The sequence below is a fragment of the Pochonia chlamydosporia genome, chromosome 1 (assembly GCF_001653235.2).
Source record: "Pochonia chlamydosporia 170 chromosome 1, whole genome shotgun sequence".
NCBI classification, from domain to species: domain Eukaryota; kingdom Fungi; phylum Ascomycota; class Sordariomycetes; order Hypocreales; family Clavicipitaceae; genus Pochonia; species Pochonia chlamydosporia.
In genome coordinates, this window is record NC_035790.1 from 6,583,170 (window position 1) to 6,601,331 (window position 18,162).

At 51.1% G+C, this 18,162-nt stretch overlaps 4 protein-coding genes across 4 annotated transcripts; 2 read left to right on the top strand and 2 right to left on the bottom strand.

The window, feature by feature from the left end:
- Window positions 1–216: 216 nt before the first annotated feature.
- On the bottom strand, window positions 217–1,400 carry VFPPC_13144 (ubiquitin-conjugating enzyme; the record flags this gene model as incomplete). Its single annotated transcript, XM_018290921.1, has 2 exons — window positions 217–1,107; window positions 1,173–1,400. 2 exons carry the CDS (start codon window positions 1,398–1,400, stop codon window positions 217–219), a joined length of 1,119 nt encoding a protein of 372 aa, XP_018150252.1.
- Window positions 1,401–5,042: 3,642 nt separating this feature from the next.
- Window positions 5,043–6,749, top strand: VFPPC_01732 (hypothetical protein; the record flags this gene model as incomplete). The annotated part of the gene is made up of 1 exon (XM_018281507.1): window positions 5,043–6,749. The coding sequence occupies one exon, from the start codon at window positions 5,043–5,045 to the stop codon at window positions 6,747–6,749; it is 1,707 nt and encodes a 568-aa protein (XP_018150253.1).
- Window positions 6,750–8,825: 2,076 nt separating this feature from the next.
- VFPPC_01733 (proteasome activator subunit 4) lies at window positions 8,826–14,888 on the top strand (the record flags this gene model as incomplete). Its single annotated transcript, XM_018281508.1, has 3 exons — window positions 8,826–9,289; window positions 9,412–14,752; window positions 14,826–14,888. The coding sequence occupies 3 exons, from the start codon at window positions 8,826–8,828 to the stop codon at window positions 14,886–14,888; spliced, it is 5,868 nt and encodes a 1,955-aa protein (XP_018150254.1).
- Window positions 14,889–16,402: 1,514 nt separating this feature from the next.
- Window positions 16,403–18,055, bottom strand: VFPPC_01734 (alpha beta hydrolase fold-1 protein; the record flags this gene model as incomplete). The annotated part of the gene is made up of 1 exon (XM_018281509.1): window positions 16,403–18,055. One exon carries the CDS (start codon window positions 18,053–18,055, stop codon window positions 16,403–16,405), a length of 1,653 nt encoding a protein of 550 aa, XP_018150255.1.
- Between the last annotated feature and the right edge of the window lie 107 nt (window positions 18,056–18,162).

Genomic DNA, 18,162 nt, shown 5'->3' on the forward strand with positions numbered 1-18,162 from the left:
AAGAGACGGATTATGATACCAAGAATTAGACGCTCATATGACTACGCACTTCATTGGAAACTGTTTATTTTGCATAGCGGGCTGGAAAAATGACAATTTCTTTCATGCTATTTGACCGTTATACATATGATGCCTTTACATACTATGTAGTCTTTCTCCTCACTTCCCAAAAAACGCTCAATCTATAGTACAATTTCGAGCCAAACTCATGATATTTCACCTTAAATCTCGGCTGTCATCCACGCTAGCAGTCCATTTTTGTAACCGGTACTTCTGCAATTTCACCAACGCACTCCATTCCGAGTCTTCAGAGAGATCGACATAACCCGCTTCACTGTCCTCTTGACGAGCAATTCCTGCCGCAATAGCTGCCAAGGACTGACGTAGCGGAGACACAAAAACAGCAGCATTCGGCCCATCTCGATACTGCGACGGTAATCTTCCCATAGCCTGTGGTGCGTCCTCCCTCAACGATTCCTCCGTATTGACCTCCTGCCCCTTCTGCCCCTGAGCCTTTTGCTCCTCAACTAGCTCGGTCAGCGCTTTGCCCCTTGCGATCCAATCCTGCCATATCTTGTCAATCTTCCACTCCCACCACAACTTGGTCAGTTGCACGGTCCACAAAAATGAACCGGTCTGTTTGCCAACCGCATCAGCACCCTGGAAGTAGTCCGTCACTCCCTCAAGCTCGGCCTGCCTCGCCACCAGCTTATCCCACTGGTCTTCCTGGATTGCGTCCCAGCCCATATCTTCGTCGGCCCCGACCATCTTTTCTACGTTATCGGCGAAAACAAGGGCCTTTCGACCAATCATTTTGGACAACTCTTTCGGTTGTGGCTTTTTAAGACGCAGGAATGGCAGGCCATGTGCTGTGGCGGCGACGGAGGGGATGCGAGTTTTGAATGAGTCAGGGATGTAGGTCGGTTTGTAGACGGGGGGGTCGCCTGGATCGGCTATGTTTTTGAGGAATGGCTCGCGGGGTCTTTCGGGAGGCAATTTGTGTTCGTGTGGTCGGGGTTTCAGGTCTTGCCGGGAAGCGAGATGTGTTGTTAGTTGATTGTGCTCGGGCGAGCCTGGTATTTGGGCTTTGGAGAGGAGAGTAAGGAACTAGAATTCGTTTAGTTGGAATCCTTGGGATAATTTTGGCTTTTGGGAATGGAGGTGTGACGTACCTTGTATCCTGCTGTCACGGAAGCATATACTAATCTGTAGCTCGTGTATGTGCTGTTCCTAACGAACGCCTTCTTGAGGGCATGGGCCATGGCTTTCTTTGGGTCTAAACTGTCGGAAAGGGGGGCAATCTCTATCTTGTTCGCAGACCGCAATAGGGCCCGATATAGAGACAGGACCGCAATGCGATGCCGCGAATTCTTCGCGGGGATGAAAAGCTGGCGGCGCATGGTGAGGGATTGCGCGATCGAGGATGGGGTGCGCTATTGCGGATGGGGCTGTGTTGTCATGGCTGTCGGTGATTCGAGGTGAATCTAATCTTGGTGATTGGTTACGGTGTCTGTAGATGGCGGTCACTGGGTGAAGTTGTCGTTGACTGCGTCGTGAACTTGTGGTTGAGCTTGGATCTGCACGATGTGGTTGTTGCGAAGACCAATTAAAAGTGGAGCTTAACCGATAAGATCTATCACTTGCTGCCGTATCGATTCAACTACATCTGCTGAGCATGGTCGATGAGAGTAAGCAATAACGTTAGATCAGAAATTGTTTCCCTGAAGTCTGGTAACAGCATGGCATTGATTCAAAGAAAAACTTATGGGCATTCTATGGGACGATATGGCATTGTGCGCACGTCCTGGCCATGTTGCTACCTAACTGATCCCTCACTCGACGAATAGGAATAAGTGGTGCACAACTCTCACGAGTTCAGAGACCATAACTGACTGCACTTGTTAATGTCCATAAATTGAGATACGTGGGCACAGGATTCAACATCGCGGGAGCCGTGGCACTAATACGTCCTGGTTCGAATGCCGACCATAAAGCCGTCAAATTCCCACTTACAGCTACCCACAACGCAATCCTTTCGGTCAATTGGTAGACGTTACTGTAATCGAAAGTTTAAAGGTCTGGTTTCAGCTTGGAGGCATGTAGTAAACTTTGCCAAGACCCTGATTACGTCGTTCGGTACAAGTCAATCCTTGTCATTTATATCATCGACACTGCGGTTTTCAAAAACGACTGTTGGCGTCGTGGTATACTCGGCATTGGAGCTGCACAGCATCCACCCCGATTGCAAATTTTAATTCCGGAGATTGAATAGGCCGTTTCCCCCTTGCCGCCATCATGGCATCACAAACGGTTCCTCCCGCAAGCATTGCTCAATTCCGCCATGGCGGACCACGCGACTCAAGGCAAAAGACTTGGGACCCACAGTCGGTCCTCGGCATCACGCCGGACACCGACAACTTTGGAGCAATTGAACTCACATACTGACGGTAGTATGGTGCAGGTGCGGCCATGTGCTTCTTGGAAAATTGTCGCATTGTGGAATGGATTTGTGCCGGTGTGACCGATGTGAGACTGCATCATGTTGGAAAGCAGCCCTTCGAAACTTAGGACGGGCAGCTTCCGAAGCAATTGAAGCTTTCGGAGCTATCCAGGACTCGAGTACGGAGTAAACTCAATCGAAGAGATAAAGTTATAGTGGTTTGGCCGTAGACAGAGCTCAACGTTCTTATGACGTTTAGTGAACGGGTATGTGCTTTGAAATCGGCGATGCCGCAGCATCAAATTACAACGGGATACTTGGAAGCCTGTGGAGTAAGAATCTCAAGTATAGCAGGGTCACAACTGCATGTCCCAGCAGTGGTCAATATTTCGTGGCGGCTAGGTTTTGTCTAGACCATCAGAAGTAATTCGGTCGCCGCTGAGTAATAGAGCATAAGGGTTCAACGGCAGAGGATTGGATTTTCCCCCGCGAAGTATTGCTGCTTGTGGTAATCTTTGTTGATGTCGGCAAGCAATAACTGGTATAGAAGCAACAATAAGTGAATCAATGCCGATTCGCATGCCAATGAAAATTGCCGTTTGGTGGCGGAGATGACTCTTCTGGGTAGACATCACGACACGGCACCAACTTTCTTCAGCCCTGTGAGATAAGTCCGTAATAAGACTGGTGACGCCAAAGTGCGCCAGAAGTGCGAGGCTTTTGGCGCCAAGTCGAAAACGAGAAGGATTTAACTTTTCTACGCCGGGACATCGCTCATCCGTAGCCATGGTCAAGCTTCAGCAATAGCAGTGGCTGGCTCTGCTATAATAATCCACTAGGTTGCCATCAGATATCCACCACTACTCCATAGTCGTGACTCCGCGACGAACGTACCAATGGCCGACACTATTCTTTGCGTTGGTACCAGCCGTGGAGTGCATCTCAAGCGACTATTATCCGCGTCGGGTGTCCTCTGGTGTGATGTGGTGATAGCTGTCCGGGTTCATATCCCCACAATGAACGCGTTATAAGTGTGAGACAAACAAAAACAACTTCGAGTGCCGTGTGATAAATATGGTGTGAACATCCATTTGTCAACTGCTGTGTGATGTTTTGGTGTCTGACAAAAAATGAGTGACCAAATAAGGTTGTCTCACGCAATGGATCGTCCACGGCAGAACCGGAAGCGGAACAGCAGGGGGCGGACTTTCCTTGTGGCGCCAGCTTGGGAGCTTGGTAGTGCCCAGAACATATCTTTTTGGAAGGGCCCACTCAGGCGCGCCTGCCAAAACCTGTTGCCCGATGGTGGTGGAGGGTCGTGGCCTGACATGCCAGGACGACCCCAGAATTCGTGAGTTAATTGCAGTTTGGTCACAAGATCGAGACGTTTATAGGCTGACCATCCTCCTGTCCACTCCCAACATCCCTCCCGACATCGACGGGCCCAGCGCACATTTCGTCTCCGCAAAAGCGGGAAGTCCCCTGATACTCTCGGTGGCAGCTCTCATTCCATCGGGAACGGCATTTTCGATTCAAGGTTAGCAGAGTCATTCTGCAGAGAGCGTCGCAACAAGTTTTGTGTTGATATGACAATACGGCGTCACCTCACCTTCAACCTCGTCTTCCGGCAGCCAAAATCGTCGTTCCTTGCTACGTAGTCAAACCTCAGCACAGCCATAAGCTGACAGCAAATTTCTGGCCAGTTGAACCGTTCCTCGTGGCTCAATATCCGCCGCCACCGCCATCTCTTACCATATCCAAGCCCGTCAGACCCTCCAGACCGTGCCCCCTGTCGCGTGCGCCGGCAGGTTCGGGAAGAGGGGCATCGTCAAGAATAGTTGGGTCGCCATGGTCGACTTTGCCTCGTGTCCTTCGCAGACTACCACTGCAAGAGAAGTAGGAAGCTGGAAACCTGCATTCTAAAAGTAGCCGACTTGGCACGGCTCTCGTCCGTCGTGCATCTTTGATCTCAACTCCTCGAACAATCAGAGCGGCAAAGGGAAGCTCTTTTGCTGCATAAATCTGCATGCGTGAGATCCTCCCTTGGCCGACTGGGCACGTATGATCCTCGATTTCGCTTGTGGCTTGCGTACGCTGGGCCTGGGTGCTCACCACCACACTCCTTTCCCCTGCTTCCGCTTCCAATTCTTCTTGATATTGGGCTACATTATCACTTGAATTCGTCCTGCCTTTTGCTTTTTACGACGTGGCACCTCTGGCAGGTTAGCCATCCCTTTGCCATAACAACCTACATTTCTTTCTCTTTGTTCTGGACGAACCTTGGCTGGTGAGCTTGGTGCTGTCTTCTTCGTCCAAACGTGCCATTAGACCAACCAGTCGTTCCTGTCCAATTCAACAACAAGGCTGAGCCTGTCTTTCCATCTTCCGTCCCCTCTCTGTCGTTTTATTTCTCTCGCTGAGTACCTAACCACGACGCTCGTTGGACATCACGAATTTTACAAAACTACCCCTACTGTCCTCTTCGTCACCGACACAGCGACACATCAACCCATCAACCACAACCACCACGACGTGTCGAAATCTAATGAAGCCAGCTGCTCTCCGAAAGTAGTGACCGGAGAGCAGCGTCAGTTACAACATCATGTTCCTTCACTCTGGAGCAAGTCTACACGGTCATGAATATTCGGTCAAGAGGTCGACGTCTGCACCATTACAGCCTCCCAGAAGACTTCCCATCCTGAAGTCTGCCCTCCGCCCGCTCGCCTCTCCTTCCGAATCGAGCGAGACCGACTATTTCACATCACATTCATCCAGCCTGCAGAACACGCGGAGAGCCTCGACCGACGGGACTAGCCGCTCTCCTTCGTTGGTTCTCCGTCAACGAGCCGTTTCCAACAGTTTTACTAAGAAAGATCTTGCCGTGCGGTTCCGCGAGCCAGGAATGGACCAGATCCAGACACCATCGGCCAGTGAGGATGACGAATCCATCGCCGGTTCAGAACTTACGGATGGCACCACCGACACACCAATACGCCAGAAGAGGCGGAGACGCTTACCTCGCAAATCCACACGATATGCTCTTGCACAGCCGGCGCCGCAACTACGCACCAAGCAAAGAAGACTGGTTCAAATCCGACCTCGGTTACTGCTACAGCTTCAAGAAATCGGCGACAGAAGAGCCATCCCAGCCTTTGACTTGATTCCATCTCAAGTTGTAGCAGGAGCCCTAATCATTCCTAAGTTGTCAAAAAGATTCCCTCGAGTGTTTCACGCAAATGCTGAGCTGAGTCAAAATGACGTCCTACTGGTTCGCAGCGATGACTATGGCTCGACATCGGCACTGTCGTCCTTGAGTTCTGAAGAGGATGGTAGCAATCTTCATGATAAAGACGTCTGCGCCGTCATTAGTGCTTTGTCAGAGGACTGCGAACACTCTGCAGAAATCGTTCTAGAAGATGGTGTCCCGTGGTATGCCTCACCAATGGCGAATGGCTCATATGAGTTTATAAGAACAGATGATCACGGTGAGACCACAACCGCGCGCTGGGTGCGGCGGTCTAACATCTCGACCCGCAATAGCATTGCTTCATTCGAGCCATCCTCATCAGCGCGGTCCAGCATTCAAGACTCCTTGCCCGACTCCAGATGGACCTTTAGCATCATTGATCCCTCATCCAGGAGGCATCCCATCATGGGCAACTTGACATCAGAGACAATTGAGGTGTATGAACATTACACATCATTATCCACATCTAGCGGTCGGTTTCCCCCGACACGCCCATTCGGACCGGAGATGAGTGGTCGCGACCGGAGCCCGTCTCCCGCAGGATTTAATCTAGAATCTAGAGCCACAATGGAGGTGCTCCCAGAGGAGAAGGCACTGATGATTGCCACTGCGAGTTGGGTTCGACTTCACCAACAAGGGTGGCCCGCCTCGGCGAATCCCAAGTTTGCAAGGTCTATCCCATCTCATTGTCGGTCAGCAAGCGTAAACACGTGTTCCACAGCGCGACGACAAACCTTCCCATCTTACGATGGAGATAGCTCTCGTGCGACGAGCCCGATCAACCCGACGCAGTCACCGGACAGCATGGGTGCTGCATCGTTCTCCAAACGCCAGCAGCGCCAAACGATGCCAGCGAGGGCAATGTCCACCGGAAGAGCTTTTATGAAGCGGAGGAGTGACCGCATGGAGGAACTAGCAACAGTGTATAGCCAAGAACCAACTCGACCTGTGCGCGAATCGGAGAAATTAAGCATGCAGCAGGAGGAAAAGGCAGGCTGTCTGACCAAAATTCGGCAGTGGACGCACAAGCTGTTTCATCGTAAGCGAGACACTATGGGCTAAAGTGAGCAATGCTGTGGGAGAAAATAGACGCCTTGTGGAAACTGGAGCTATTGAGGCTATGCTCCTTGTATATACGCTCGACATAACTAATTATACCCAACTAGCCTACGCTGTAACATAAGATGATAATTAAGTTCCGGGAGTGCACGTCTTTGGTGAGACTGCTGAATCGAATGGATGTATGTCTTGAAGTGTAAAGAGAGAAGATGAGGTATGCACTTGCCAGCCGACGACGAAACAAGTTACTGCAGAAAAGCAAACATTTCAAGCATATGCTGATGTTTGGGACCACGGAATATGCAAGGCCCCATCAAGGTTACACTTGAAGCCCAGGTCGGAAGTCAGGAAATTGCATCATGTTGACAAGTCTATCGTGTATGCCGGATGTGTGGCTGCATGTTTGGGCGCCTTCCGGAGAGTTTGCAAGTCCTGGCCCCACCAGACATGTCCGGGGCAAATTCACTCGCATGAAGGCTGTGGCCAATATTTGAACTTGAATGTTTGCGGCCAATTACCATCGAATGCGTTTTGGAGCCTCTCGTGCGAGACAATGTGCGGGAGCAAGCAATATTTCATGGGCTGTTTGGTGGTTATGTGCATTCGGGACTGTGATTGAACGTGGGCAACTTGCATGTTTCTCCACACCAGACATGTCTTAGTCTGCAGGCTGCCACGAGCTGATGAAGGCACTTCGTTACCAAGGTGGCTGTCTTTTGTCCCTTTCTGAGCAGTTCACGGAAAGTGTCTTTCTACATGTTGGTGGGAATAGTCAAGGCACGGGCTTGACGCGCAATCAACAGCTGTTCGCCTGACCATGCAGGAAGTCGGACGTTGGACTGAGAAGTGAAGGGAGCTGAACATCACTTGTCCAGGCTTCTACCACGTACATCATCACATCCAAATGCCAATCGAAGACGATGGAGCGGGCATGAGGTCAGGTGTTATTCACCTCCGGCTCCGAGTTGCGCAAGGGTCAGGCATTTGATGTCAAGTACAGCACATCTGGTTGAACACGCACAGAAGCAAACTAGTAGGAAGTACCAGGTTGGAATCGAGCCAGACCTATTTATACCAACCGGATACTGATGCAGCCGCATTTTGAGGGTTGTATTTCTTGTCATTAATGTCAGGTCTGGTTTGAGACCATTTACTAAGACTCTGCGGGAGCTGAATCAGTCGCGCCTCTTCAAATCCTCTTTGCTGTTCTGAAAGGTGGAGAAGTTGAGATCATTGATTGACAAGATCATTGTCAGGTGCCGACCACCAGTCACGTCAAGTCAAAGCAGTCCATTCAACAGCACGGAGTTACCTCCCCTCAGCACAAGCCAATCTCCACCAGACTGCTCCGGTGACCTCGACATTGCATGGCTTTTTCGGCCGTTGCTCATATCAGTCTGGTTGGTTCAAGTTGGTTCAAGTTGGTCCAATTCATCGTCACCTCAGCTACTTTAACCAACGCTTGACTTGCGAGTGCGGAGGTCTCCTGAGTTTCTACCAGATTCTTGCGGCTGTGTCTGGTGTTTGATCTGCTCTCTGATCTGCTCTAGTCTCGTTGTCCCCGGACGTCGGAACATTGACGGAGGAGCCCCAACCACTCACCTGCTCTCTTACCTGTCCTCACCGGCAAGCACTGGGATAGTGCCCACTTGGCGTTCAAGCTTGGAAGCCACGTCCACCAAAGCTGCCTGGCTCTTGCCTTGTTCAATTACAACATTCGCTGAAATCCGCAGTCCACCCCAGTCACAAGTCACCAGCCAGGGAAGGTCTGGTCTCGTCTGGTCTGGCGCATCCCCGTTGTCCTGGCCCCGTTTTCCTGAACATCGACGACGCCTGGTAACCACAGCTGCAGACCATTTGATCACATCGCAACGACATCGCCATCCAAAGGGCTGTCGTGAGCGAGAAGCATTTTTCCATCATTTCTCCTTCCCACTTACCAATTCCCGCTATTATACAACATCTAATAGGGGCATATACTTGCTAATTTGCCTCTCTTCTCTCCCTTTTTTTTCGCCGCCTCTCCGCCTCGATTTCTCGTTGGCGCGACGCAGCTTGGAGCCAAGCCGTCGGCGCACCATGGACGAGAATATCGGGCTGCACCATGAGGGTTCGCTGGCAGCTTTGTCCGCCTCATCCGCCTCCCATCTTTTAAGCAATTTTCACCCTTATGAGCCCATTTCCCGAGCAACATCGCCTGGTATACCCTACCCCAAGTCCGACGACGACGACAAGAAGCGATACCGACCCCGAACATTTGCGTACTTTCAACAGCTTCCATTCGACGTCGAAGAAGAACAACAACGCGATGCTGCTCTCCAGGGCATTCTAACGCAGCTATACATTGCCATCAAGGCCGAGGATTTCTCTCCGGGCGCTTTGCATTGGACCAGAGAGCTGCAATCATGGCTCACTCTCAAATTCGAAATGACAAGGGAGCTCCGTGCTACGCTCGCGAAGCTATACTATTCTCTGGCGCTGGCGCCCGGCTTGGATTCAAATTCCTCGGATCGCTTTCTGCGCATGGTTATCACATTGACCAGGTAGGTACCAATGCCTTGGACAAAAACGAAGTGTGGTGCGCAACGGGACGCACCGGCTCACCAGTCTTTCCTCGTGCAACGTGAATTTGACGCTGACGTGAAATCTTTCAACACCGTCACAGGAAAAACCACTATCTCAAACCGGGCGAAGATTTAACCCTCGATTGGCGGCCAATATGGCACGAAGTCAAGGGCGTCGTATTGCCATCCGAAGGCCCCTCGTTGCAGAGCGGCAGACGACGGCCGGCCAAGCAACTGCTGAAGCTTTGCACGCACGCCCATACCTATTTCGACCCGAAAGAACGATCGGCAATGCTCGAGGAGTTTTTACCCTTCTTCAGTATAAACGATATGCCCAATGCATTCATCGTCTTTGGACTCATCAACACCTTCCTTCCTAGTCATCCTGCGCCTGAGAAGGACGTTGCTGCCCAACCACAGGAGTTTCTGCCCACCATCTTCCACCTTTGGTCCATCATGAATAGGTCCAAAGTCGCCGATGTGTGCCTCATTGATTTATTTTCCCGACTCGCGCGCGATCATATTCACTGCGGCTATGTCCCATTTGGAGCACACGGCATCTTCGCCAAAGACCAGTCCGACCTCATCTTTACCTCAATTCTGCGCCTTACCCAAATTCCCGTCGGACAGGCTAACTCCCCGTACACGGCACTCGACTATCTGGCTGGAGCAGGAGCATATCTGGAAAAGGACTCAAAAAAGCACCCTGTTCCTTACATGATGGCGCGTCTCATTGTCAGCTCGCTCTCACCAGCCTGTATGGACCAAGACGATTCCATCATGGCCAGCCTTGAAGGCCTGATGCAATCTATTGACACCTTTTTCCACCCTTCCAACCAAGGCTCATGGACCAATATGCTGGGCCAACTCACTCTATATCTTACAGACGCATTTGTGTCTCGGTGGAACCGGGAACAGAGCAGCGAGTTGGACTTGCCCACAGAGCGAAAGATTAGCCCCGCCTTAAAGAAGCGATTTGTTGCCTCGCTGAAAGAGGTCACCTTTATGGGTCTATTTTCAAAAAGCAGCAGGGTGTCCAATTGTTATTACAATGCGCTTCAAGGTCTCGCCTATCTGGAGCCCGATCTGGTCCTCCCCGGTGCACTACAACGGTTCTACCCCAGTCTCCAGGGCTTGGTGGAGGTCCACAGGACGACCTCGAGTTTGAACAGTTTGCAGATGATTGCCAATGTCATGTCCAAGCTTAAAGGCTATAGATGTCATATTACCGCGCTGCTAGCACTGGCGTTGCCAGGCATCGATGCAAACGATCTCAACAAGACCCAATATACCCTCAACTTCATCCAAAGTGTGGCCTACAGCATTCCATTCGTGCCGTTAACGAAGGAAGAAAGTCATATTCATGACACTACGCTGGCGATGCAATGGGTTCAGGCTGAGATGGACCGAATGGAGCGGGACGGCCAAGATGTGCAAATCGACTACGACAAGGAGTTGAGCGACGAAGATGAGGCCAATATCTTGCGGTCTTCTACTGCTGGCTTCGGAGAATTCGTTCTGACCCTTTTAGGCAAGGTTTTCACGCTCCTCGAAAACCTTCCCGATGCAAATCAAGTTCGAGGAGGGACACCGGAAGATAATGTTGTAAATGCCCTGCCGGCGGCTTTATCACCGTTGTTTTCTTCACTCTCGCCTGAATTGTTTGACATGGCGCTAGAAAAGATTGCAACCTTCGTTTCCAGTCATGTTGTTCACCAAGCCCGCGATGCCATGGCCTGGATACTGAACGCGCTCTGCAAAGTTAACCCGGAAAAGACGCTCAAAGTCTTCGTTCCCATGTTTGTCATCAACATTCGCAACGAGATTGATCAGAATCACGCCGCTTCTGATCGTACCACGGGTACCGATTATCTGCCACGCGATAGAGCTTTGGTATGGCACATCAGCATGCTCGCTATGACGGTAGTGCACGTTGGGCGTGAGGTTCTGAAATATAAGGATGAGCTGCTTGGAATTGCAGTCTACATGCAAGAGAAGTGTCGCGGCTTGCCTACCATCCTGGTGTCCAACTACATCCATCACCTGCTCCTTAACCTCACAAACACGTACCCCATTGATCATGCTCTCTACGAGCCTGATGTTATCAAGAAAGGACTTGATATTGAAGACTGGGGCAAAGCAACGGCTCCTGCGGATCTCACCATTCGGTGGCATCAACCATCTCCTCCCGAAGTAGAATTTGCCGTGGAGCTCTTTGCCTCGCAGACGAAATCAGCAACAGAGCAATTGGAGCTTCTCTTCAGTGACAAGCCACCCGTTAGCAGGACTGGGAAAAACAGAGAGTGGTCTGACGAAGTATCCAGGCTGATGCAGCAGATCCGCCTTGTAATTTCTGGCATGTCCACCATGTTTGACCCAAAACGGGCTGCAGGTGAAAGCAATTCGAAGCTAAGCAATGGCAACAATGGGGATGGCGATGTAGATATGGGTGAGGACGATGAAAGCCTGGCTGAGGGTGCCGAAGATGAAGAGCTTCGACCACAATTCCGATACGTGGCCGGATATCTTCTGAAGCCAGATGATCCGGTTCACGAGCGCATTCATGAGCTCCGTGACCAGCTTGGCCACCTCCTTTCAAAGGCACATGCATTCCTCAGTGAAAACCAAGAGGACGATGTGACTTGTTTCACCGCTTTATGTAACGCATACCGTACTTGGATTACGGACGTTGGCATAGAACGTTCCGCTCACCCTCTTGAGCGACACCTTAGACTGTACAAGGCTGATATCGCTGCCTTTAAGATAAAGGGGCTTCGCAAGGTGTATCCGCGTCCCTTGCTGATAAAACGGGCCGAAGCTTATCAATTGTTGCGTATGAAGCACAATGCTTCGCTGCGGCACAAGAGCGAGCTTGATAAACGCTTATTGTTGGATTTAGCCCAGTCGTGCCAATCGTTGTACGCCGATGTTCGCCGAGCCGCCCAAACAGCGCAGGATTCCTCGCTTAAGATTCTAATTGCTGGCAAACCACTGGTTGTGCCGGTGATTCTTGAGGGACTGCGAAAGGCTATTGAGGCCAACGACCATGATCGCATTAAAGGAGGCATGTACACGCTCTTCTTTACGTCACTGCTTCGGACAATTGTTCGAGACTGGAGGTTTGCGCCAGAAGCAATGACGCTCTACATCGAGACGGCAGGGATCGATAAGCCCTCGATCCAAAATCTAGGATCCTCAGCGCTATATTCTCTCATAGAGTTTGGTAAAGCCAATGAGCGCATGGTCATAATAGATGATGGAGTCTTGGCTGCCATTCAGCCTTCTCAGGACACAGACGATGCCATCGCTAGCCGACACCGAGTAATCCTGCAGCGAAGAGATAGGATTGAGACGGCCAAGGCGGCATTGGGGCTGCAGCTAACGAATCGGGCCAAGGGTGCACATTGGAAGATAGCGACCAGATGCGCTATATTCGCTTTGAACCTTTGTCTCCGCTTTGACGACCTCGCTCCGGCTGAATTCATTGAACTTGTTGCCAACGGCACCATCGACCCTCACCCTGGTTTGAGAGCTTACTATCTTAACGCGTTTACGTCTCTTCTCGGGGCCGTTGACATGCGAGCCGTGTATGGCCATGACTATGCTAATTATCTCATGGAGAAGGAAATTGGCGACCGGAACAGAATTGAGGTCCCCGTGGAGAAGGGAGACGCGGAATTTACCCGCAACTTTCTAGAAGCCTTCTCGAAACCTGATGGAGCACAATACCTAGTTGACTGTGATCATCCTGGCTGGCTCGTCTGGGGCAACAAGTTTACGGCTTTTCGATCTCGCCCAGTTCCCTTCCATTCCTATGATGACCTTGAAAACAAAGTTCGGCGCCAAATTGGCAATATTGTGACGAAGGAATGGATGTCTCAGTGCTTTGAATATTTGAAGCAAGAACCGCGAGATCAATCAACGGATAGATTCAGAATGAGCAATGTGTATCTCCTGATGCATGTATTTGACCTGACGTACTACGGGAGCACGGCAGTCACACTGGATGAGATCAAAGATCTTACGAAGGAGGTCTTTGGTGACGGCAGCGATAAGCATCAGCATCGGGCAACCTCTGAAATCCTGGGCGCCTTATTGGCCGGCTCCAGCGACGATCCAATTGAAATGCGCAACCAAGTTTGGGAATTTGCGGCGCCTATGCTACTCAAGATTCTCAACGACGGCCTGACGCCCGAGAACCTGCAATATTGGCTTCCTTGCATTCATCTCGTTTTGGATTCGAGAGACCCTCGGCGGTCACGCGAAATACTTGAGAATCTCAAGTCGTTCCGGCTCGACATGACGTCCAACGCGGCATTCAAGGAATCGTCCAAAGTCCAGTTGCTCGAATTCGTTCTTGCTGACGGTGGTTGGCATTTCCGCGAGGAGAAGCCCATTCTTGAAGACTTTCTTGCGCACATTGACCATCCCTACAAGGCAGTTCGGGAAGCAATGGGCAAGGTGCTTTGCGTCATCTTCCGGACCCGATACCATGAGTCTTTTGAGAGTGTGCCTAAGCTTATTGAAGCAAACAAGGATGCATCGTCTATTGGTATCAGGCCATATCGGCCATCTTCTGAACTGACATCGGCTATCAGGAGCGTCTTTACCCGTTTGGAGCAGTGGCGCCATGAGAGGCAGCCCCTTCAGCAAACGCAATCGTCGTATACATCAGGGTCCAAGACTGTTCTCACTTGGCTTGACTGCACTTTATCGTCGAATGAGTGCACCATGCTTGTGCCGTTCTTTGCTACTCCATTTATGGAAGAATTGCTGCACATGATGGACGTCAAGGAAGATCCTGAGCTCATGAGGATGGCGTATCACGTATACAGACATTTACCCAACATTCCGTTTAGAGAGGGCGAAGACGCGGAGTTCATCAATGCTCTCATCAAAATTGGCAGATCCGCAAGCAGCTGGCATCAGCGTCTACGGGCCTTGGTAAACATGCAAGTGGTTTACTTCCGGCGCATCTTTCTCACTGCCGAAGCTGAAAGAGATGCACTCTTTAACGCAGTGTCAGATATGCTGGGCGATCAGCAGTTGGAAGTTCGTTCTTGTGCGTCGACAACGTTGGCAGGCATGATACGTTGCTCCCCTCGGCACATTCGCGACCCGATGATTGCGCGACTTCAGAATCGGTTCGAGGAGGAGCTCCAGCAGAACCCAATGCCGAAACGGAAGCGCAGCCTGGCGGGCACAGAGACGCCGGTGGATGTTCAGAGGCAGATCACGCGTAGACACGCGGCGGTGTTGGGTCTAGGTGCGCTAATCGAAGCATTCCCGTACGCAACACCACCTCCCGAGTGGATGCCAGAGGTGTTGGCTACACTGGCGCGTAAAGCCGCTGGTGATCCTGGTGTAGTTGGCAAGGCCACGAAGGGGATTTTGAGCGAGTTCAAGAAGACGAGGCAGGATAGTTGGAGCGTTGATCAAAAGGTATGCATATGCACCATTCATTTGCATTTGGGTCATGAAAGTGTGTCCTTTCGGATGACTAACTATGATATAGTATTTTACCTCCGAGCAATTGGAGGACTTGGAAGGTGTTCTTTGGAAGAGCTATTTTGCGTAAACAAAAAGGCTGTAAGGTCAGGATGGTAGACATGGGTTTGTCTTTGGGCACAAGAGGCAAAGGCATAGGGAAATTCTCAACTTTATACTGTAATGCACCTTGGTGTCAAGTACAAACAGCGGATTGGATGCCATCATTCATGTCATGGGATACATACGGTGTGGGAATGGGAAACAAGAAAAGCTGCACATTGTAAATTAGGTCCCAACAAGAATAGATGATGGAGCATGAATAAATAGAACATTTATGATTGTTAATGTCTGGTTGAGCGGTTGGGGTGTCGATTCTTGCGGGTGTATTGTGCATGCCAGGACAGATGCGGGATGTAGGCTTTTATAGATGGATGGTCAATATCAAATACGAGGTTCTTTTTATATATCCAACATTGTGTCTGCTATTACAGTAATGATTGGCCCATCCGTCCAGTTTGAGCGTCGCCTCTTTTGCGGCTGCACTCTGCCAACTTGGCCTCGACTAAGAAATCTGGCACACTCGGCTGAACCAAAAAACAAAATTCCATGTACGCCATCTCAACAAATAAGGAAATACATTAGCATAGAACGTGAATGCGGCCGTTGCGCCGTCATCACCAAGCCTCGCCTCCGTCACCCAAGTTCTGTTTAATTTGTATTTTTACAATCAATATAAGCCGCCCCTCCTCCCGATGGCTGTCTTCCCACCCTGCTGCACCAATCACCCACGAGGAGAATGCGATTGATGAACTTTAATACCCTTGGTGTTTATTCCTCTCTTCGGCTCTTGGTTCTTGGTCCTTCACCGCCCATTTCTCAAGGGTGAGACGGCAGACGAGGACCGGGGTTTTCGTTGGGCATAGTCGAGATGGCTGTTCCGGGAGCGGCCACGGGGAGGGCGACGGCGAGGCTAGCCATCGCGGTGAGGACCAAGATGTATGCCTTCATTGTGGTGATGTGTGATATGTAAAGATGAAGTATGGTATATTGAAGTCGCGAGATTGTGTGACGCAGAGTGCAACACTGTAGATTGAGACGCTGAATTGGGAATGAGGAAGCAGATCGAGAAAGTGATTCACAGTCTGGTCGGCTCCATGCAATGTCTTATATTCTTGGGCTGCGGTTCCTCGTTTGCTCCCGGACCTCATTTCGCATGAATCCTTGCATGTCTCAGTTGGGGGCATGGCACTCGTTCAAGTTGAAAGGGGGATCCACGTCACACGGACGGAGGGCCAGCTAAGGTAGCTAAAGGTGGTGGTAATTAGACATTTTGTTGGCATTTCATTGGGTCAGGTCTGGTGTTTCTATATTTAAATGTCGGGCGCGAGGTTTTGTTGCAAAGGCTGTCGGGCTGGGATGTGCATTCTGTGTGCATTCTGCGTGCATTTGCTGCAATATTGACGCCCCGTGGGGAAAAGGACTGTCGATGGCGGGCGCAAGTTGCCGTGTTTGCCTCCGATATTGTCATGGCATAAATAATTGCTTGATACATGAACAACAGACCGACTAATAATTCTACAATTATTGCTACCAGAGCAAAAGCTAGGTAGGTTTTTGGAAGTACGAAAAATCGCTATTCACATCACACTTGACATCCTCGTCGGGCAAACTGCCGTGCTTGAGAAACGCCCTCACTTTATCGCGTGCGCAATCCGATTCCACCGCCAACGAACAATGTCCATACCCCTTGACCTCAACGATCCGTGAGCCCTGGAACGTCCGCCTCGCCACTCTCGCAGACGTCAACGGCGTGACGGGGTCGTATGTCGTCGACAGAACCAGGAGCTTGGTGTCGACGCTCTGCCTCGTCCTGAAGGCGTGCGTCTTGGGAATCCGCCACGCCGCCTGCGGATAGTAACCGCCCAGAGCAAAGGACCCGAATAGAGACTGATTGACATACGGCGCAAACGCCTCCAGGAGCTCTTCCTTCCGCTGAGGCCAGTACTCGGCCCCGCTCTTGGCGTCGTTGAATTGAATCGTCATCGCGTGCTCCTCCATCTCGCTGGCAAACCAGCTCTGCTCCTTGTACGCCAGGAATGCGGCCGTGGCGTTGCCGCGAAGCAAGTGCGCGAGGTTCGAGGCCAGAGTGTACCATTGCTGGCCGGGCTTGTGGAGGACGCGGAAGATGGACCACAGCATGGTGGTGTAGTCGAGGATGCCGAAGGTGTGGTTGTCGACGTACACGCTGATGGGGTCCTTGGCGAGCTTCTCGACTGCGGACATGACTTTATCCTGGAGGGAAGTTGCCGTGTCTGCAAACGAGGACAGGGCACATGCGTCGCCTGCTTTGATACATTCGTCGAAGAAGCCTGCGAGGGCGTGTTCCGAGTCGTCAAAGGCCGTGAGGCTGATGAGCTCGTTGTACCAGTCAAAGACGTCTGCAACGCCGTCGATGATGACTCGCTTCGCTCTCTCGGGGAACATGGTTGCGTATGTCTGGCCCAGAAGAGTGCCGTAGCTGAAGCCCCAGTAGTACATGTCTTGCTGGCCAACTGCGTCCAGGATGCTGTTCATATCAGCGGCCGTCTGCGGCGTGTTGATGTACAGCCCATGCTCGCCCATGGTTTCTCTGCAGGCGCGGCCAATATTCTGAGACCAGGCGTAGGATTCTACGCTGTCGCGGATGGGATCAGTTGCGCATAGTTGGGACCGTGCCTTTCTTGTCTCGCCGTCAGGGTAGCAGAGGGCTGCGGGTTGCGAGCCATTGACACCACGGGGATCGAAGCTGAGAATGTGAAAGTCCTCCCCTACGGAGTCCTTGAGCCGTTTTCCCAAACGGTAGATGAATTCTGTGCCGCTGCCCCCTGGGCCGCCCGGGTTGACGAGGATGTTTTGCGATGCGTTTTGGCCGCGGATCCGTATGAGTGGGAGGGTGAATGTCTTGCTGGGGGAGGTGTTGTTGAAGTGGTCGAGGGGGACTTGGAGGGTGCTGCATTCGAGGTCTATGCCGTCGTTGGTGTCGCAGTATTTCCAGGATATGTGCTCTCCGGGGTATTTGACATCTTTATTATGGTGCTTGTGGTGGTGCTTGTGGTGGCAGGAGAAGCGTTTCCATGGCTGGTGGAATAATAGGACGGCAAGAGCTATAAACGTGATGATGTGCCATTTCTTGAGTGGACTTTTGGATGGGTTGTGATGAGGGAGGTTGGTTTCTTGGTCTTGTGATTGTAAGGGGCGCTTCTCTTCCATTGTCATACTGGTTGTAACTACGAGTTTATGTGAGTTAATGGAGTGATACAATCTTATTCTTCAATTAAAGTAAGTAAGTTGAAATGGACGAAGCAATTCCCCTCATGACAGAT